Source organism: Phyllostomus discolor, chromosome 2, assembly GCF_004126475.2.
Source record: "Phyllostomus discolor isolate MPI-MPIP mPhyDis1 chromosome 2, mPhyDis1.pri.v3, whole genome shotgun sequence".
Taxonomy (NCBI): domain Eukaryota; kingdom Metazoa; phylum Chordata; class Mammalia; order Chiroptera; family Phyllostomidae; genus Phyllostomus; species Phyllostomus discolor.
This window is the reverse complement of record NC_040904.2, coordinates 102,736,034-102,757,845: the sequence shown is the minus strand read 5'-3', so window position 1 is coordinate 102,757,845 and position 21,812 is coordinate 102,736,034. Positions and strand designations below refer to the sequence as shown.

Below are 21,812 nucleotides of genomic sequence, written 5' to 3'. Positions count from 1 at the left end.
TTGACCTCCTCCATCAATTTAATCAAAGAAGCAAACAATGGAGGAGGAGGCTCAGGGGCCCCATTATGCCAGAGCTATTTGTCTGACTAGGGTCCTTAACTTAACGCCTTCCCTCCTGTATTCTCAAAACTGAGTCAACAGAAGCCCTGCCTTAGCACAGCTGCCCTCCCCCATCCCATGCAGGTCTAGGTCTACACTCCCACGCCACTGGCTCTTAAATCCACTCTGCTTGTTTGCTCTTAAATCCACTCTGTCCTTGTGCCCGACCCTAATTTGTTCTGTTGTGTAATAGCTGTGAGCAAACAACTGTGATGAAGGCTTCTTGTAGGGTTGGGACGTCCTTGCAACCCTGAGGGCAGTTGGAGGTGCAGAGCCTGAAAACCCAAGGGCCAGAGAGCAGCTGCTCACCCTGTGCCTGCCACTCAGCCTGTTCTAGGCTACAGCTGTGCTGGCCCACGGAGGCCCTCTCTGGCGATGGGGTGCCCTCTAGTGACCGATGTGTGGAAAGTAGCCCTCGACCTGCAAGTGGCTGCTGTGTCCAGGGCTGTTGAGACAAGTGCCTTGGGAGCATCTTGAGGGCTCATCTGTCCTCTCTGAAACACCTCCCCAGGGGCAGTGAGGCTCATATGTCTGCAGAAATATCTGAGATCATCCAAATAGCCTTTCTGCTTAGCTCTTGGATTGCATGACTATTTCTGAATAGAAGATTATTTTAAATGTTTTATTGAAGTCCTGCCTACTGCAATTTTGCTCCTTCCTTGGTGGAGAGATGGAAACAGAGTAGTCACCCCTCATTACTACAACCATTCATGCTTGCAGAGCTTGGCTAGTTGAACTGTTGTCTTTCCCCAGCTCCTCTCCGGCCCCTGCCCTGTGGTCATTCCCTGAAGTGGAATGGCAGCAGGACAAGAAGGAAAAGGAGGAAGGGAATCGCCTCAGCCTTGGTCTGAGTGTCACACAGAGTGAAGATTGCAGCGTTCACAGTGAGCCAGAAAGAGAGGCAAGAATTCCCAAAGGATGATCTAGGTCCCCACAACTGAAGTATCAGGAAAGCATTTTATATCTCGATTGCTAAGGAGAGAGGCCGGAGGGGAGAGGCAGGTGTGGTGTTTGTGATGAGAGCAAGAAGGCCGACTCTTGGGTGTCTAACTGGTGTCAGCGTGGTTGGGAGACGCCAGTTCTACAACTGCACGCCCTACTTGGGGCTGACTGGGAGAGCCCCCAGGTGAAGGCCTTCGGAAAGCCCCTCAAGGCTCCTCCACTAGGAAGGTACAGACGGGTCCTCTGAAAGATGCCAGGCCAAAAATAGTTGGTTTTCTCTTTTCTCTCTCGTCCTGCTGCTCGCTCTACACCAGCACCATGCCCAGGAGCAAAAAGACAAGGGAGGCCTCAGCAGGCCACAGCCCCGTCTCACATGGGGGCAGGGCGATGGGCTCCCTCACAGTGAAATGTTACTATTGTGTTTGTGCGTCTAAGGCCCAGTCCAGTGACGGGCAGCCACGGGTGCTGTATGAATGATTGCTGAGTTGATTTGAATATCTTGCTGTCCTTAAAGTCCTATTTGAAATTACCATTGTTGAACCTACTTGTTGTTCTTATGGTACTTTCTGGGGTATGAGTTCCATGTGCTTATAGCCTTCCTCTTAGGTGAGGTATAATGCTACTTCTTCTCTCAAGTTATAGTATTTGTTGATTGATAAAAGTCTGTAACCCATTCTCACCCTTGGCAATTGTGAGCTTTTAAACTCATGTCTGCTTTAGACTTCTTTCCCAGGCAGAGAGGCCTCACCTCTTCTGAGCATCCTCACATGGTAGCTCTTCCTTTCCATAGCCCTCCTCGCCTCCTCCTGCTCCATCTTGACTTCCAAGTGCCAACAGCCTAAGACTGAGAAGCAGAAGGCCCCAGGCTCCGCCAGCAGCAGAGGAGCCATGCCTGTCTGTGGCCAGGGCAGTGTCCCTGGGACAGCGCCCTGCTGTCTGCGGCAGTAGTTGGAAGAAGTGAGCTCTCGTGCTCGGGTTTTAACCAGACACCCAGGGCTCGTCGCCCCTGAGGAGCTGAATGCTGGCCTTCTCTCTGAACACGTGACGCCATGACCGCCTTCCAGGTGTTTTGCTCTTGGGGGCCTCCTGGTTGTCTCTGAGCTCGACAGTGTGACTCTTGACTCTCGAATGGGTGACAGGAGACGTGACCCTCCAGGCTCACACCCTGACCATGTCTGTGAAACCCCTCCACTCATCTGAGAGTCTCCTCTATCTTTTCCTTTTAAAATTTGTCATGGCATTTTCCTTTCTGGGACCAAATATTCTTCCTAATCCTGCTAAAGTTTAGTTTTTTTTAAACTACTTCACCAACAGCATTTTAAGAACTCTGAACAAACCAGGGTCTCCCTTGCCCCTGGTCACATGTTTATAAACTTCTCAAATTTCTGTTTCACAGTGAGGGGCACTCATTTTATATAAGGAAACATGTTACTTTTTTCCCCACGTTGTTTGTTTAGGTCACAGTAACCTGTCCTCAGCCTAACAGAGAGGTCCGCGGTCTGCAGCTGAGCCGTACCTTCTCTGCTGCACGCGCCTCTGGCACAAACAGGCACTTGAGCAGCCCACGGAGCTCAGCACAGTCACACACGCCACCTCCGGGCTGGGCAGCGTCTGGCCGGCCCCTCTGCCCCGCCTGCTCCTGTCTTCCTCCTGGGACATCACCCACGTGCTGTGTGCTTTTTTTCCTCTTCTTGCTCTGCAGGGAGTGTCAGCAAATCACACCCTTTCCCCAAGTCTTAGTCACACGCGTGTGCACACACACATCTGCACCTTTTAACTCTTTGCACTCCCTCTCTAACTCCTCTTGAGTCTTTGTCTCCCCAGGAGCCTCCCTGGGTTCCATCTGTCAGCCAGAACCAAGCCCACATCACTGCTGAGGGGCACAAAGCACATTACAGAGTGTGGTGTCTAGAGCTAGCCAGGGACCCCAGAAGTCACCTAAAAATGTAACTCCTTCCTTTTACAGATGGGGAGACAGAGGGAGGCCCAGAAAGGGAAAGACCCTCAGCCAAGGTGAAGAAGCCAAAGTGGCGCTCACTGTGAAACAGAAATTTGAGACGCTCAAAGAGTGCGGTGGGGGGCGGGGGGGTGGAGGCCGGGAGTCCTACCGTGTGCTGCTGGACACCTCTGTCTCCCCACATTCCCTTGTCACTTCCAACGTGCGCACTACAGCCGGGCCGGGCCGCTAGTGTCCCTCTGCGCGCCTCACTAACACCTGCGGTCTCACTAGGCAGCCTCACCCGCCCCCTCATGATGTTCTATCATTTCCTTTAAGTCACAACTCAGGGACTGCTTCTTCTCAAAACCGTTGCTCTGACTTCATAGCTGCCCCTGCTGCGCCGCTACCTTCTTCCACTGTGTGCTATGATGCCGTGTGCTTGACTAGGTGCACGTGATGTGGATGTATCAAGTTAATGTGGTTTTGCCTCCCCAGCTTAGTTATGAGTTCCAAGGAAGAAGATATTACTCCTCTGTGTGTCTTGTTTTGCATACCCAGCACAAACCACCAGATACCTGGTACATGGCTGAAATTCTGTAAAAACGTTTGGTAAATGGATTTGACCTGAGCAGCAATCGTAGGTTGCTGACCTTCGAGCCATAGTAGACAGGGACTGTCACTATGGTGTGTAGGTTCTGAAAGTCAGGGGACCGGCAGAGATGTGAGGAAGGATGTGTCTAGAGGACCAGAGAGGAAGGGATGAGGTGGGAGCTGGCAGATGGGGCCCGGGGGTGAGGAGGCCAGCACCGGCTGGTGTGCCTGTGGCCCTGTTGCAGTGCAGACTTCCTGACCACGGCCATGCCCAGAGCTCTGCGCTCGGTGGTCTTGCGCCTGGGAAGTCTGAGGCCTGACAGGCCCCCAGCAGGCTGGCTGTCAGTGAGCCTTCAGTGCTCACCACCCATGTCCCCTCTGCCCTGCCTGTCTCTCCCCAGAGCCGAAGGACGAAGTGGAGGTGTCAGATGATGGTGAGTGATGGCCACCCGTCCTCAGGCAGGCACTCAGGGTGGGAGGGGTGAGCAGGGGTCCAATGGCTCACACCACTCCAACCGCACCCCGCAGATGAGAAGGAGCCCGAAGTCGAGTACCGGACGGTGACAGTCAGTACCGACCGAAAGGTGTCCGACGTCTACGACATCGAAGAGAGACTAGGATCGTAAGTGGGGTGGGAAGCCCCCTGTGGGCCCCCAGCGAGAGGGGCACCGATCCCACAGTTGCGTTCAGTGCTTGTCTTCCTGTTCTCTCCTGGAAGAGAGAGACTCTCTTGGCTCTCCGTTGGCTTTGCCAACGCCCCAGGCTGCTATTCCCGCAGAATCGGGAGGGACTGACCCTGTCGGCACTCCCCGGGAGCGTTGCCCACCCCGGGCTCTCGCAGGAGCTGCTTGTGTGGTTCTGCACTGGCCCAGCTCTGTGAGAGGCTTGCGCGAGTCCTGCCCAGACTGGGTCTGGATCGGACTGTCTCTAGGATCCCACCAACGGATCCACAGGAGGCAGTCAAGCCTGATCAATGCTCACTTCGGCAGTTATAGCTTTAGTTCTCCAGTAAAACACACGCCCTGGGATTGCACAGCTGCCCATCATGGCTTACTTTATGAGCTTGGTCCACGCTCTTTACTCAGAATCCTCCCTGAGGTGTGGACCCCAGCCCCGAGCTCTCATCACAGAACCCTCCAGCAGCAGCAGCGCCCCCAGCTGCCTGTCTCCCTCTGACACTAGTCCCAGAGGAGTACTAGAGGTGGAAGAAAAGGGAATGGGGCTCAGCTTTCATCCTCAACCTCGTAACAGTGCGCATGAGGAGCCTGCCCATCTGTGGGAGCTGTGTCTGAGGACACCACTGTCCCACAGTGGGCAGCAGGGGCTCTCCTGCACTGTCCCCAGGGGACAGTGCTGAAGAGGGGAGTGGAAGGAAGGCCTCGGGGAAGACTTTCTCACCCCAACTTTGTGGGTCCCTCTGTGGGCCGAGGAGAAAAGTCCACCAGCTGAGCCTGAGGCCTCACGAGGGAGATGACAGTCCTGGGGAAACAGCAAGACTGGCCAGTGCCTGGGAGGGGAAATGGGGCCAGGCACAGACTGAGGTTGACAAGTGACAAAGAAAGAGTGGGTTTGCATATTAGAAATGCACTTCATTGTTCTAGAGCAGTGCTGGCAAACTTACTCTATAAAGGGCCAAATAATGGGCATTTTAGGATTTATGGGCCATACGGTCTGTGTTGCAGCTACTCCTTCACACATTCGAGCACAAAGCAACCATAGGCAATATGCATACAAATGGGCATATTTCCAATAAAACTTTATGTAAATAGGCTGGCCAGGTTTGTCCCACAGGCCATAGCCTGCCAACCCCCACTTAGTGGAAAGCTTGGCTAAACTGGCCTTTTCTCTCCTTCCATTTGCAGTGGGAAATTTGGACAGGTCTTTCGACTTGTGGAAAAGAAAACTGGAAAAATCTGGGCAGGGAAATTCTTCAAGGCATATTCAGCAAAAGAGAAAGAGAATATTCGTGAGGAGATCAGCATCATGAACTGCCTCCATCACCGCAAGCTGGTCCAGTGTGTGGATGCGTTTGAAGACAAGGCCAACATCGTCATGGTCCTGGAGATGTGAGTAGCCTGCTGCCCAGCAGCCGAGAGCTGTGGGCCTAGGAGCCCCCCATGCGTCTCCCCCGCTGTCCCACCTCAGCCCTTCTGCTGCGAGCAGGGGCGTGATATGCAAGACACGCACCAGCCCACGTGGCCAGGTGCTGACCTCTCAGAAGAGCCCTGTGCACAGCATTGGGCCTAACCCGCTGACCACCAGCCCACCACAGCCCCCTGCTCATTTTCATAACAAACAGGCAGCTCTTTGAGGACTCCTGTGCCCTTTCTACCCTCACCTCCCTGTGAAGTGCTCTTTGGTTTCTTCCCAGGGCATTCTGATGTAGAGGTGGCTCTAGAGTAGAAGGGGGGGCGGGACAGAGTAGCTTCCCGACTAGGCCAGGAGCTCAGAATGTAGAAGCATAGCCCTTGCTCCATCTTCTTGCTGTGCCCAGCCCACGCTCTTTTATACTGTCTCGACTGCTTACTCTCCAAACAATAGTGCTTTCTGTGCTGGGTTGTACACGAGCAGGGGATGGATCAGATGACCTCCAGCCAAGGCTTTCCTTTTCCAGTCTGTCCTCTCGTCCCATTCCTCCAACTCTCACACCTCCGAGCTGCTGGTGTGCACACACACACACACACATGAGTGCAAACACATGCACACACCTAAAATAACACACAAAAATGCACATACTGATGTCAGTAAGCCAGATGTCCTCCACGGTGTCTGTGTTTTTTTAAACATTTCTTTTCCCTTTTCTGATTTGACGGTCCTTAATACATGATGCTGTCACATCAAAAACTGTGAGAACACATGCCATCACAAATCCCACTTCTGCCCCCATCTACCCTGTTCCTACCCCCCCCCCCCCGCCACCAGGAACCAATTTTATTGGGTTTGTCTGTATATGCCCAGTTTCTTTATGAAAATACAAGCATATAGAATACACATATCCACATTTTTCTCACCTTTTAACACAAAGGTAACATGTACTCAAGATTCTATACTTTGCTTCTTTTCTATTCAACAATTTATCTTGGAGACAGTCCCGTGTCAGTAGCCAGTGAGCGGCCTCATTCTCCCTGCTCCATGCAGCATCCTCCAGTGTGTGCGCCACAGTTCACTGTCTGCCTTTGATTGGAGGGGTTGGGGCGGGAGATGGTGTCCAGGCTTCTGCTTTTACAAGCAAGCAGTTTTTTACTCGTGCCTGTGCACATCTGTAGGGTAAATCCCCAGAAGTGTGGGAGGGCTGGGTCAACGTGCATCTGAAATTTTTGAGAGATATTGTGCAGTTGCCTATAGCATCCTTGAACTGCTCCTCCACAGCAGGGCCTTCAGCCTTTGCAGGAATGCTACCACCGTCTTCACATTCTTCCCAGGCCAAGGGGGCCAGGGAGGCCAGGGAGGCCAGGGAGGCAGCACTGAGCTCGAGGTGTGAATCCCTCCCCTCATCCTGAACACATTTTGATGTGTTCCTTTCAGTTTCTGTTCCTTAGGAAGGCGCAGTGGTTAAAGGCACAGACCTGAGTCCAATAAACCCCTCAGGCCCAACTCTGCCTCTCACTTGCTGTGGGACCTTGAATAAATTACTCAGCTTTGCCAACCCTTGGTGTTGTTATCCGTAAAAGGAGGATATAAACTGCCCCATGAATAATGTGGGGATTAAACGGAATAACATATGGCGGGCACAGTGCTCTGTAATTGAGAGTTATTCTCAATAGTATGATGCGTTGACTTTTTCTGTATCCTGGTCTTTTTTCCACTGAAAGTTATTTTGTGAGCATTTTAACACCCAACTAGGTATTGTGGAACAAATCCTACTATTCAGGTTCTATTACTGTTTAGCAGTGATTTTGTAACTATTAAATCCTTCTAGTAAGAGAGGTATTTGGATTAGACTCCCATTTGGTTCTAAAATTCTGGGGAACTACAAAAGATTCAAAGAAGATCTTTGTTCATATCTTAAACTCTTTTCAGGCCCAAACTCAGACTTACATCTCCGCTTCAGGAAAGATTCTGCCATGTCTGTGACCTGGCCCTCACCCCGGCCTTGTGGGGGCAGCTTCTCACATTTATTCTGGACCAGGGTGCTTGGTCCAGGCAGTGTGGGCTTGTGGGGACATGTGAATAAATGCCTTATCTTAAGTTAAACCATGAGCAAGTTCATAAGGGCGTGCAGGGACAGGGGTAGGAGGCAGCCCAGCTTGGGTAAGGCCAGGCAGCGGCACCCGTGGGCAGAATACCATACTTAGCTTGGAATCGGGAGTTGGCAGGCTGCATGGAAAATGTTGGGGGAAAATGTAAGAAGGCCTCGCGGTCTGGGTTCCATCCCTCCGCCCCACACCTCCCCCCAAGGGCAGCAGCAAGACTTCCACGCAGGGATGCCAGAGGATTCGCCTGCACTTGGGGGCGAGAACTTCCCCCCTCATAGGAATTCAACCCAAGAAGGGAGAGCAGATTCACGCTCGACCTGTACTTCCCTTCCAGCTTAAACAGACTTGGCCTCAGAGAGTTAAAAGGTCAGAGTTCAGTGATACAATTTGCTATTCCCCGTGTTTGATGCAGAAACTGGGATAAGAGAAGGACAGCGCCTGGTAACAGAGGGGGAAAGCTACATGTTCCAGGGTCCCAGCCTTCACTCAGTTCAGCTGCTTCAGACACAGCAAGAAATCAGAATTGGAGTCTTCAGCCTCTCTGACCTCTGGCGACAGGTCAAGCTCCCATCACTCTAGCAGCGTTGCTCCAAGACTGGGGTTCCTCAGGCTTCTGGCCTGGAGTCTGGGCTTGTCCTTTTGGCAGTACTTGGGCCATTCCAAGTGGTGGTGGGACCCTGAGCACTGGAGCGGATGTGCGGCTTAGGCTGAGTCACCTCTGACCCATCTCGCCTTTGTGCTACCACCAGCAAAATGTGTCAGAGAACCTCCAGCTACCTCCTTGAGACAAGGAGTTAGAGGGCCCAGTGCCCAGTTTCCTGAAGTGCCATTCCTTCTGGCCGCCAGTGAGGGCTGGTGAGGTCTCCAGTCTGGGGGATACATGTCATCCCTTGAGAGTACGTAGCCTTGGTGGTAGGTCCGCACTCTCTCACTCACTCACTCACTCACTGTTCATCTATAAGCACACAGTCCTTGTGGACCAGTCTGGGCCTTGGCATTACCCCACCTCTGTGGGTGGCGGCTTTTCTCCAGACAGTACTTTCCACCCATAGTCTTGAGTATTTTGAATGGCAACCTGTAGAACCATTCATCCTATTTTTGTAACCCCTCCTTTCATCCTAGAAAATGGAACGTGGGAATAGTTCTCAAAATATATAAGTATATTTGAATAGGTTTCAACCTATCTGAACATCTGCTGAATAGGTTACCTCTAGAAATGTGGCAGTAATTATCTCTATGACTATGATTTCTACTACTCATTGCCTCAGACATCCCCAAGGGCACTGCAAGTAATGGTTGCTTGCTTTTTCTGAATATCTTAAACTTAAAAGCAAACATTTTTGGGCACCTTGTCTGTGCCAGACATTGCCAGCTATAATTAAGGTTCTGGATATGAGGCAGACCTTGCTCAGACATGTTCACAAACAACTTCGAGGAAAGGCAGACTTACACAAAAGGTGCAGACAAGGCTGTGGAAAGCAGGGAGGGGAAGGTCATTCCATATGGAACGACTGAGTGTGATTTTTCTTTTTTTTTTTTTGAAGTTCTTTTTTTTTAATCTTTTTTTTTCTTTTAATCATTGTTCAAGTACAGTTTTCTCCCCCCTACTTCCATTCCAGCCCACCCACCCAACCCTCCCCCCTTCCCCCCCATTACCCCCCACCCCTAGTTTTTGTCCATGTGCCCTCCAAATTTGTTCCTGTATGAGTGTGATTTTTCAAGAGGATGTGGATTTCAGTTGGCCTCTCAGAGGTGGTAATCGAGTAAGTGGGTGTTCCCCAAATGTGTCTGATCATAAGAATGAGCTGGGGTGCTTATTGAAAATGTGGATCTTCAGATCCCTCCCCAGGGGTGGAGCTTAGGAGTCTTTATTTTCAATAGTTTGGAAGTCCATAGTGGTTCTTTTAAAAATAAATAAATAAGAAGGAGAAAAGGAAGAAGATGATGACAGAAGAACATAATTAAAAGAATAAAATGGCAGTAAATACATACCTATCAATAATCACTTTTAATGTGCATGGCTTAAATGCTCCAATCAAAAGACATAGGGAATGATGGTGTGAATCTAATGCTGCTGAAATGTATACCTAAGAATGCTTACAGTGGCAAATTGCATGCCATATATATTTTACCACTATAAAAACATTTTTAAAAACTCACAAAGGCTTTTTGATCAAGAGGCTGAAGTGTGTCCTGAAGACCAGATGCAGCCATGTTGAAGCGGCACCTAAGTCTGCCGTTGGGTGAAGACTGCAGAGCCCAGGCAGAGTGTCCCGCACACAGCAAGGGCTCCCTAGGTATTGGCTGCCACTTCAGCCATCACGGGTCCTTGCTGCTTCTATGCCGAAGTTGTGTTTCCACATCTTTTTCATTGCCCTGAACAAGAACTGTGTGCCCATTAAATAACTCCCCCTTTCCTTCTCTCCACTGCTTTGGTGTCCTCTAATACACTTTCCGTCTGTATAAATTTTCCTGTTCTAGACATTTCATACATTTAGAATCATTCACTAAAAAAAAAAGAAAAGGACATAGGGTAGCTGAATGGATAAGGAAACAAGACCCATATATCTGCTCTCTCCAAGAAACCCACCTCAGAACAAAAGTTATATACAGACTTAGAATAAAGCAAGGGAAAAAGATGTTTCATGTGGATGGAAAGGTATAAAAAAGCCAGGGTAGCAGTACTTGTATCTGAACAAATAGACTTTAAAACCAAGGCTATAGTAAGAGACAAGAAGGACACTACATAATGATAAAGGGTGTTAACAGTCCAACAAGAGGAGATAACTCTAGTAAACATTTATGCAGCCAACACTGGAAAACCTAAATGTGTAAAGCAAGTTTGGATGGACATAAAGGGAGAGATACACAGAAATACAGTCATAGTGGGGAATTTTAATACCCCATTGACCTCAGTGGATAGATCTTCCAGACAGAAAATCAACGAGGAGACAGCAGCCTTGAATGACATACTAGATCACATGGATTTAATTCATATCTTCAAGCATTTCACCCCAAAGCAGCAGAATATACATTCTTTTCAAGTGCACACGAAAAGAAAAAGATAATTAGTGTTATTGAGCCCTTACTATGTGCCAGACACTCTTCCAAGCACTCTGGGTGTATGAACTCACTCAGCCTCCACAGCAGCCCTGCGAGGAGCGGCTGGTTTTCCTGACTCTGATGTACAGAGATGTTCACTATTGCCTGTGACCTAAGAACAGAGGTGACCATATTTTGCCACTTATAATGCACTCCCATGTATAGTGCACACCCACGTTTTTGGCCCAGACTTGCAGGAAAAAAATCTTTCATTTTAATTTTTAATTATTTTTTCTTAATTCAATTATTTATTTATTTATATTTAGAAACAAAACCAGTGATCATATTCCAAGGTATTATTTGCACACAGATATTGTCGCTGCTTTCTGGGGTTATGTTTTTAATGCATATGCATAAATAAAGTAATTAAAAACAATTACATAAATACAGAACTAGTACTACCCGCATATAATGTGCATTCTTTTCTTCTCCTCCAAAATTTGGGCAAAATAATGTGTGCAATATATGGCAAAATGTGGCAGTTTGACTTGGAGCCTAGGGGAAGAGCAATAGAAATGGAGAGCTTGGTGCCACCTGCTGGTCACCCGTGGACCTCCTTCTAGGTTGGTTCTACAGTTCCATTCTAGCGCCCCCCAGCGGCCCTGGCACAGGTGATCTTCCCTGCTCGGCCTTTCCGGAAGTGCAAGTGGTTGTCCTATGGTGATAGAGCCCAGCCTGACAGAGGCTGTGGTGGCTGCGCCCCCTGGTGTGCCCCTGTCTGTCTCTCCCTCTAGGATCACCGACAAGATCCACTTAGTGATATCTGCTGAGCAACTACTGTGTCAGGCATAATGCTATGCAAAGATTCCTTCATTTCTATGCAATTCTATGAGGTAGAGACAGATAAGGAAACTGAGGCTCAGAAAAATGAACTCACCCAAGGTCACATGGCTTGTGAAAGGCAGAGTTCAAACTCAGCTTTTCCATGTCTTCATGATGGTGCCCCTTAGAAGAGGGAAGGCCCTTGGAAGAAGAGCAGCCTAGAATGTAGCCTACCAGCCTTGTTCAGTCAGCGGGCCTACGGGTCATTGTAGAAAAGAGCTTGTCAATGTCTAGATGCTACAAAAGTTGCCATTGATGCTTTCAATTTCCTGAGCAGTGAACAAGAAAGGGGGTCAGAGGAGTGGGACAGGGGAAGAGAGCAGACCCCTGCAACTCAGGAAGCAAGGCCATGAACTTGCACTGAAGGGCAATATGCCAGCCAGCTGTAGCCTTTGGGGCATTCCTTAGCAGAAATGCCCTCTGTGGGCCCCAGAGACACTGTGGCTAGGTCCCAAAGTCTACCCGAGCAGGAAGGATGTACCACACTCCCAGCCTGGGCAACAGAGCATGCAGGACAAGGTAGTCATGGCTGGAAGCAGTAAACTGATACTACAGTTCCAGCCAGAGGGAGCAAATCAATCACAACTCTAAGTATAGTAGGTTACGGTCAATGCATTTGCTGAGGCTCATTATTGAGGATACTTTCCTGCTCCTGCAGTATTATTTTAAGCTTCAATTCTCCATAACTAAAGACACAGCTGGAGTACAAGAATGATCCCTTATACATCTGCAGTCATTGGGGGAATGGGAGCTGCCCCGAGGTTACTCTTTCACTAATGAGGCCATGTCTGGATCTCTCAGTTCATGACCACCGCTGAAACAACCCAGCCTAGGTGTTCTCTGAATCCCCCAAAAGCTTTGTGAGTACAGGCAGAGTCCCCCAAGCAGAAAACCAGGAGGCCTGGGCCCTCCTCACACAATGGAAGACTGGGACTCAGGAAGCTGCAGAAAGTGCCCAGCACCCCCATCCCCTGGGCTTTCCTGCTAGTCTCCCCTGGGCCACGCTGTGGTCTGACAGCCCCTTCTGTTCCCACAGCGTGTCGGGAGGTGAGCTGTTCGAGCGCATCATCGATGAGGACTTTGAGCTGACAGAGCGAGAGTGCATCAAGTACATGAGGCAGATCTCGGAGGGGGTGGAGTACATCCACAAGCAGGGCATTGTCCACCTGGACCTCAAGCCCGAGAACATCATGTGTGTCAACAAGACAGGCACCAAGATCAAGCTCATCGACTTCGGTTTGGCCAGAAGGCTGGGTAAGGCCAATTCCCCTCTCCTGTTGTCACCAACATGTAGTAGCTGTGGCTGCAGCTATGGCCGTATCCCACACAGGGTATTAGAGCGAATTGCACAATACTGGAGTGAAAAATCAGGGACTGTGGAGATGGCTCAGGTTCAAATCCTGCCCCTACCACTTACTAGTTGTGTGACTCTTAAGTCTCAAATTCCTCATCTGTAAAATGGGATAATAGTACAGCCTACCTCACAGAGCTGCTGGATGGGTTCATGTAGGTACAGTGATAAGTGCAGTGTCTTATACATGGTGAGTAAGCATTATGCAGCAATGTATCATTGTTGTTGTCTCCTTCTATATTTTTCACTATGGTGCCTTCAGCAGCAAAACTCACTTTGCTGATGGTGCTTCCCCACGTTTGTATCCTACTCTAGAGTTTCCAGAGCACTTTTACACATGCCTCCTCTCATTTGATTCTGTAGGCAGGGCAGATTTTACGAGTGCCAATTTATAGACTAGGGAAATGAGGTTCACAGTAGCTTTGCCCAGCAGGTTCCACCAAGAGCCAGGGAGGTGCTGAGGCGGGAGTAAGGACCCTAGGCCCAGTCTTGGCTTCTGAAGCATATCTGCTGTTCCTCTGCAGTGAGGGGAGGTGGCGGGAGGAAGTCGGGGCCTTCATACCCAACCCCGAGATGAACTGTCTGCCTCCCACACCACCCCCACCCACCCTGCCCATGTAGCTCTTTGATGTCTCAGGAATCGAGGAAACAGCTTCCCCACTACAGCCACTGACCACTGCCTTGTCAACAAGGGGCCTGAGGGCTGGCATGAGCTGGCCTTTCTTTCACTGCCCTGCAGGGAGCTAATGCCCACCTGGTAAATCTTCTCCCAGGGGGCCTGGTCCCAGCTGAGGCCATGTAGGTAGCAAAGAGGAAAGTGAGGGAGTGAGGTCCTGCCAGGCTTTGGCTCCCTGGTGCTCGGTGCCCTGGGGTTGGGCGAATGCTCCTGCTCTGCTCCGTCCAGCAGAAGGCACAACATGGGGGCCCTCTGGGCAGGAGCCACTACCAGTTCAAATAAATAGGGCACAGCTGGCCTGGGGATCTGGTAGGGTCAGAGCCCAAGGAACACAACATGCAGCCTCCCTGGGTGAGGAGGTATGTGGGAACGGAAGTGCACCAAGGACCAGAGAACCGGGGAGGTTAAAATGCAGCAGGGAGAGTTCATGTTGGAGCTGGAGCAGAACTTCCAAGCCTGAAAGCCATTTAGTGCTTCATCTTAGAACACTTGCCTCGGGCTCTGAGGTTAAACAAGGCCAGATGCAGCACACAGGCCTGAGGGGTGCCGCCCCCACGGCCCACAAGTCCTCCAGGAGCTGGTGCCTAGGTGCATACTTCTGGACATCTCTTGTCCTTTATGGCTTGAGGGCACTACCTTGGGGTTAAGGTTTTTCCCAGTTATCCTCCTGGAAGTTCCTGGGAGGAGAGACAAGATGCTACACACGGAGAGGCTATGGAACAGGAAGAACATGACTCAGGAGTCAGGCCACCTGGGTTTAGGTCCTGGTCACCACTATTAATTGGGTGGGTAAATCGTGCCACTTCCCGGGGTCTCCCCGTTCTCCTCAGGAGCAAGGGGGTCATATCTCCTTCTTAGGGTTGTTGAGAATATTATAATAAATAGGGAAGTCCTTGTAAGCCCTGGCCGGGTAGCTCAGTTGGTTAGAGCGTCATCCCGATATGCCAAAGTTGTGGGTTTGATCCCCGGTCAGGGCACATACAACAAGCAACCACTGAATGCATCAATAAGTGGAACAACAAATTAATATTTCTTTCTCATTGTCCCTTCCTCTCTCTTTCTCTCCCCCTTCCTCTCTCTCTCTCTAAAATAAAAATCAATTAATAAATTTTTTTTTAAAAAAAGAAAGTCCTTCTAGAGCAGGCAGCAGGATTTATAGCACACAGTGGGTGTTAGAGTTTGTTATCAGGCACGAGCCACAGCCCCTGCCTCAGAGTACACATGGGAGAGACAGACTGGGAAAGAGCATTTGCAGGAGGGGCTTTAACAGCCTCTCCTGTCCTGCCCCGCCCCCACCAAAGACATTTGAAGTGGGGGTTCCGTGCGTGGGTTTCACAGGTGTGTCGCTGAACTTCTTTAACGGGGAGGCCTGTGCCTGTGCCATTCTCCAAGGAGGGAGCCACGCGGGCTGGGTCTTGTCTGTGTCCCTCCTGGGCACACCAGTGAGGGTGTCCGCATAACCATGGGGGGTCTCCACAGTGTTCTGGCAATTGATTCCCCTCCATCCTGGTTGCAGAGAATGCAGGGTCTCTGAAGGTCCTCTTTGGCACCCCGGAGTTTGTGGCACCTGAAGTGATCAACTATGAGCCCATTGGCTATGCAACGGACATGTGGAGCATCGGGGTCATCTGCTACATCCTGTGAGTCTCAGATACCTGGGGTTGGGGGCAGAGAGGCCCACAGCAGGATCCACACGCCGCCCTGACGTTCGAGGGGCCAGGGTGGCTTGTGACGGGGAGCCTGCGCCAGAGACAGGAGGGTGGCAGACTCCCAGCTTACCCCCAGCCTGCTCTTCTCGTGCTCTCCTACAGTCAGCAGCCCACTTCAAACTGCCCTGGGGCATCCAGCTCCACACAGCAGGATCTGCCTTCTGGGCCCCCACCATCCCTGATGCTGGCCAGCCTGGGGCCTTTGGTCAGGAGGGTGGCAGTGTAGCAGGTACCATATAATCTGCCTTCATTCGGGTAGATAGGGATACGCGGAAGGAGGGAGGGAGCCCAGGTGCTTGTCTCCTGTGAGCATCATCATTGTCTTCAGAGGGCAGCACCCCATCCTCACTGCAGAGGAACCCCGGCTGCCAGCCTCACCCTGAGTCTCATATGTGGACTGATTAACCAGCACTTTTGATGACAGAGACTTCAGCAAGGCCAACAGACAACAGAAGGCCAACACAGTCAGAACTGGCAAGTCAGGTGGAAATTCAAAACCACTGCAGTTCCCAGTGCTAGAGAAGAGGGTCAGTGGTCTGGACCAGTGCTTCACCAACAGTGATGGACAGGAGTCGCCTAGGCCTTTTTTAGATTTCAGGGTCGGGTTCAGAAGATCTGGGGTCCCTGAGAATCCACGCTCCCAGCAGGGTCCAGGTTGCCCGTGGTGCTGGTCCAAGGACCACACTCGTAGTGCCAGGCTCTAGGACACACCCTTTTGGGGGAGTCTCGCTGGTTTAAGCTCCTAAGGCCCAGTCTGCAGACAGCCATTGGCCTCAGAGGCAGCCCCTCAACTCGTGTGGCAACAGAGCGTTATGGGATAGTGACCCAGAAGGTGTAGCCGTGCATGCATTCATTCTGAAAAAAAATATTTCTTATTATTAAAAGCAAAAGGAAAAATTAAGTGTTTTCATAGAAAATATGAGGAGGACCTCCAAGAATGCTTTCTTAGACCCATGAGGTCTTCAGACCCAGTGTGATAAACATTTCTCGGTGACTCTGCTACACAGCCAGGTATGGGAACCACTGCTACGAAAGCTTTAGCCAAAGCAGAGTGATTTTTTGTGCAGTGTGGTTCTTTCACTTGCTCGGGAGTTTTGCTCTCACTGTGGCCCGTCAGCACAGCCTGCCTCCGTTGAGCCTGTATCATGGGTTCTGTACCCCAGAGAGTCATCCTCTTCCCCACCCAATGTCACCCCCACCACCTTCACTTCCCCCAGTGAGGCAGAGAAGATGAAGCCCCCTGGGCAGGAGGGCCCTGCCTCTCCCTATGCCACCTCTGTTCCAGGAAAAAGGGTGCTGACGTGTAAAGAAAACCACTCCCAACTCTGGAGTCCTGGCTCCTCGGTAAACAAGGAAGAGCAGGGCAGTGGGGCCGAGCCGGCCCCTCCTGGGGATGCCCCAGGCTGGATGGTGCTCACACTGGATCTTGGGTCCTGAGGGAGACCCCTGAATTTTGAGAAAAATTCTTTCGTCAGCTGAGTCTGTTCAGACTCAGCTGTCCTGGTTCTGGCTTGTCCCTGAGTCCTTCTGTAGCCATCAGGAGACTTGCCTCACTGTCTCCATCAGTTTTCCCACTACGTGGAATTGAGATCATCTGTAGCCACGGATTTTCACATGGGCTCTGGTTAACCCTCAGGACAAACCTGGGAGTAGGTCATGGCAGGGATCTGATCTTCATTTGGCATGGCCGTGTCCAGGGCCGAAGAATCCCACATGGCTATCTGCACCCCCCAGTGCTAGAGGGTAACCAGCCACCCCAGTTTACCCAGGATTAGCAAGTGTCCCAGGATGCAGGACTATTAGTGCTAAAGTGAGGACAGCCCTAGGCACACTCAGGCCTTTGGTGTCCCTGCTGGTCAGGGACAGAGCAGTGATGAGACCACTTAGTACAATTTCACAATGAACACAGCCATGTGACCTACACCCAGATCCTACACCAAACACCCTCGGGGCTCCCAGGATCCTCCTCGTACCCCTCTCAGTTACTATCCCCCCAGCTGTAACTATAATCCCATGTCTAACGCCATGCCTTAGTTGTGCCTGTTCTTGAACTTGCTATAGACAAAATTGTACAGAAAGACACGTCTGGCTTCTTTTGCTCAACATTGTGGTCGCAGTCTGCTCCTTCTCGGTGCTGTCCACTGTGTGAGCCTCATCCCGCTTATGTGTCCATTTTACGTGGATGGGCTTTTGAAAAGATTCCACTTGGGGGTGTTGCAAGTATTCTGGTACGTGTGTGTTAGTGAATATATTTATGCATTTCTGTTGGATTTATATAATCTAGAGCTAGAATTACTAAGTCATAAGAGCATTTTATTTTAAAGTGAAAATTCTTTTAACTGGAGGAACATAGGATTTGGATAATAAGTTCTATTGTTTACTAGATTATTTTTAAAGCTAAGACCAAGAAATAGGGGAGAGCTTTTGAAATGGAGAGAAGGTGATTTTGATGAGTGGGGCACCAGCCTGAAGTTCTTTGGGGAGGGGCAAGAGGTGTGCGGCAGGTACGCAGGTCAGCCCTCCACAGCCCCACCGGCCTCCCCAGGGTCCCGGCTCCAGCAGCCATCCCTATGGGCCGCTCAGCCCTCTGGGACTTTTTCCCACTGGCTCTCACATGGGGGATTGAGGTTTGGCAGCTCCCCTCTGGAGCTGAGGCTCTTCGCAGAGTTGGTGGTACCGAAAACAACAGTTGGAGCCAGCCAGATTGCTTCCTTTCAGTCCCTGCTCTGCAAAAATCTGGAGCTGCTGCTACTGCACCAGAAGTTCTCTGGCACCCCTGTGCACCCTCTGTCCCCCTCTTTGGAACTTTGTCATCTGTCCGACGGTCCCTGTCAGGGCCACCTTCCACATCTGTACCAGAAAACCTCCCCACCCCTCCATTTCCTTTCTGGGGCCAGTGAGAGGTGGAGAGGTCAGGGAGTTGAAGATGTTTGGTGAGCGCCTCCCAAGCAGCCAGTGCTGCCTTCATGGGTCTCCCTGGCTGTGATGGAGGAACTCATTCTCAAAGCCCTGGGGGAGGTCAGGGCAGAGCCTGTTCAGGCCCTGGAGTCCTGGCCCCACCGCCTCCCTGGGTTTCCAGGCAGAGTAGAGATGCAGCGGGTAGGTCTGTGGGCCCCTACCCTCTCGCCCCTGATTCCGAAGACAGACAGTAGATTTTGTGAATCTCCTGGAGACTCTCCTGGTGTTAGAAATACCCATTTGGTTTCTAGCGGGAAAGAGGAGAGAGGACAGGAGGGCTCTAGGCCACACTTCAGTGTGGAGGAAGTCTAAGCCCGCCTTTTTTCTGACCTCCTTCCCTCTCCCACCTCCTTCTCCTCTGTCTCCTGAGGACTTGGTGTTCCCTCTCTGCCATGGGGACACCAAAACCCCTCTCTGCGCCCTGCCTTCAGCCTACTCCAGGATTCCTTCTCTCTCTCTCCTCCCCCAAACCAGGAGGAAAAGCAAATACTGCTCTGCTTTCTCCTCCCAACCATTTTCCTAACTGGGCGCAGCAACACACTTCTCATTTCCGCTCATTTCTTGGGCACCCATCATGGTCCAGAGAGCCAGAGAGCCATCTCCATCCAGTCGACCTTCTGGGAACAGCAGCCGTGAACAGGGGAGAAGTCCCAGTGCCCACGTATCAGGTGCCTACTCAGACTTGGGTTTGAAAGCAGGGCTCTTCATAGGGTTCCAGTAGCTGCACCCAGGGCTGCTCTGTCCTCTCCACCAGTGATCAGACATGGTTTCTGGTTCCAGCCCCTGTGGCCTTCTGGTACCCCATGCCCACACCAGGCCCAGCCACCACCTACAGGTTTTGTTGTCCGGGTTCTTGGCTTGTGGTTAGCGTGACTAAACCCTGGCGCTCTGCTTCCTAGGCCAGTGCACAATCGGATGCTCAGCTCTTCCTGTGGGACCCACCCACCCTCTCAAATCTCCCAACACACTTCAGTACTTGCAGGCTAACTTGGGATCAAAGACGAACTCTTCCTAAGCACTCAGTAGCTCTGCTAGCAGATGTGTGGTGCCCTGGCCATTCATGCAGCGGGTCCATCTGCTTGCTGCTTGAACAGCACCGTGGAGAAAGCGTAGTCCAAGAAGCATTTCTGCACCCTTTCTCTCTCTTGCTGTTCTGCCCTGTGAGCAGAACAGGCCTCAGCATCTGATTGCCTGGGCAAAGTTTTGCTACAGTGAGATATAGGTATTAAGAATGAAGAAATTAGAACACTCTGCAGTCATGACCTTTGTGACGCATCAGCACAAAGACTAATATTTGACCATTGAAAATGAACGTGAAGACTCTGTATACACTGTTGGAAGACCGTGTCAAGCAAAGAAAAAGAGCATCCAAGAACTTGTTCACACTGATTACAATTTGTGAAAACCAGATAAATCCATTGGTTATGTTGGGGAAGAAAATACTTTCTTCTTGCCTTTTAGGTTCAGCAGTGGGGGACCAGCAATCAAACTGAGAAAAGGCAGAGAAACAAGAGAAAGAAAAACAGATGTACATATGTACATAAGAAAAACTATGTACATATGCATAAGCAATAAAAGAACCGTGACTCAGGGAGGTATTTAGAACTTGAAGTTGATATACTATTTTAACAAAAAGTGATAAATTGTAGAGAAGTAGCTAGACTGGGGGAAAGGGGCTTGGTGTTTCTGGAAGGGTTAGGTTGTGAGAAGGTCCTAGGAAATGTACGGTGAATAGGGGCTGTTTAGCAAGTTTGCTATGCATGTAAACGTCTTTTCCTCTACAAATGGGAATTAACAAAGAGGCATTTATATCTTGCTTGTATTTATTTTTTTAAAGATTGTATTTATGTATTTATTTTCAGAGAGAGGGGGAGGGAGGGAGAAAGAGAGGGAGAGAAACATCAGGGTGTGTTTGCCTCTAGCAGGCCCCCAAATGGGGACCTGGCCAGCAACCCAGGCATGTGCCCTGACTGGGAATCGAACTGGTGACCTTTTGGTTCGCAGGCCGGTGCTCAATCCACTGAGCCACACCAGCCAAGGATATGTCTTGCTTTTAGACAGAAAAAGGGAGGACAGAGAGCTATTTCCTTTAGCTCAAAACAATCCTTATGTGAAATTTCAGAGTAGTATACTCTGATCCCCTTCAGTTAAAAAGTAGGCAAGACTAGGAAGAGAGATGAGTGGTTGAGTTTTTAATGCTAAGTTTATTCTATTTGTTATTGGATTAATTTTTTAATAAAACGATACATGATCCTTATATAAATCCTGGCAATAAAGTAAAAGTTCAAAGAAGAAAGTAAAAAAAAAAAAGTCTGTAAAAATCCCACCACCCAGAAACAGCATTACTAAAATTAGAACATTCTCTTTGTCATCGTGCTCTGTACATATTCCAAGTTTTATTTTAGAGACATACTCGTTAATGGGGGAGAGCAAGGCAGGGGCGGGAGGGGTGGGGAGGGAGCTCAGGCAGGCCAGGCGCCAGCTGGGGTATTTCAGATGGATGGGCTGCCAGGAAAGAGGAGCGCCAGAGGCCAGAGGTGGGGAGGCTCTCCCTGGCTGTGAACATTACTACAGAGATTAAGGCCTATCTTTGCAGGATTACAGTTCCTAATTAGGAAAGGAGGTTTGCAGAAGGGGACCTTTCAGCATTCCACAGCAGGGCTGTTTGCTTTTTCTGCAATTTTTGGGAGTGCCGCAGGACTTTCCCCCTCTGTGTTGCAAATGGAAAATGTAAAAGCAGAAGAAAGCAGGTGGCCGGCAAGCAGGAGTCAGGCTGCTTCTTGATAGGGCTAACTTAGGTCTGCCTACGAACAAAAATTCAATGGAATATATGGGAAGATCGGACTGAGTTTACTGGACGATTCAGAAATTGGGCAGCATACCATCTAGTGAATGGAGAGATGCTCCCAGTGGAGGCACAAAATGGAAGGGTTTTATAGCAGAAGGAGGGTGGGGCAAAGTCAGAGCCACAGAAAAGAAGGGATTATCTCAGGCTGGGCCTCTTCTTTTGCGGGGGGTAAAGGGGACGGCAGGGCTTTCATCCTGCAGTGTAATCAGGAAGTTTCAGACTGGCAGTGTGAAGATTACATTTCTGGAAGTGGCTGAAGTTACAGTTAAATCTTGGTTTGATGTTGTGAGGGCAAATCAGTCCATTTGGAGCCTGTTATTCCTTTTTTTAATGGGCCGCACAAGATTGCAAAGACAGGAGAGCTGGGAGCCCCCGGGAATTCCAGCCCAGTGCCCTGGATGTGCAAAGGGGAGATGGGGTCTCAGTGGGGAGAGGGGCAGCATAACACAGTGTACACTCGGGCTGGGGGAACTCCCCCCTCCCTCCCCCACTGTAGTGTGACTGTGAAGGATGCTCTCCAAGCATTCTTAAAATGTAAATCTGTGTCTCGCCTTAAGACACTTTAATGCCATCCATAAA

The 21,812-nt window shown here is 50.3% G+C and overlaps 1 protein-coding gene across 6 annotated transcripts in view; it reads left to right on the top strand.

Annotated features, from left to right (window-relative positions):
• The window catches only part of MYLK (myosin light chain kinase), a 291,257-nt gene that overhangs the window by 252,251 nt on the left and 17,194 nt on the right, over positions 1–21,812 (top strand). For all 6 annotated transcript variants that reach the window (XM_036018196.1, XM_036018195.1, XM_036018198.1 and 3 more), the window contains 5 exons: positions 3,973–4,005; positions 4,100–4,193; positions 5,434–5,637; positions 12,728–12,945; positions 15,235–15,358. In XM_036018196.1, the coding sequence (XP_035874089.1) occupies positions 3,973–4,005; positions 4,100–4,193; positions 5,434–5,637; positions 12,728–12,945; positions 15,235–15,358 (673 nt within the window). The remainder of the gene's footprint in view (positions 1–3,972; positions 4,006–4,099; positions 4,194–5,433; positions 5,638–12,727; positions 12,946–15,234; positions 15,359–21,812) is intronic.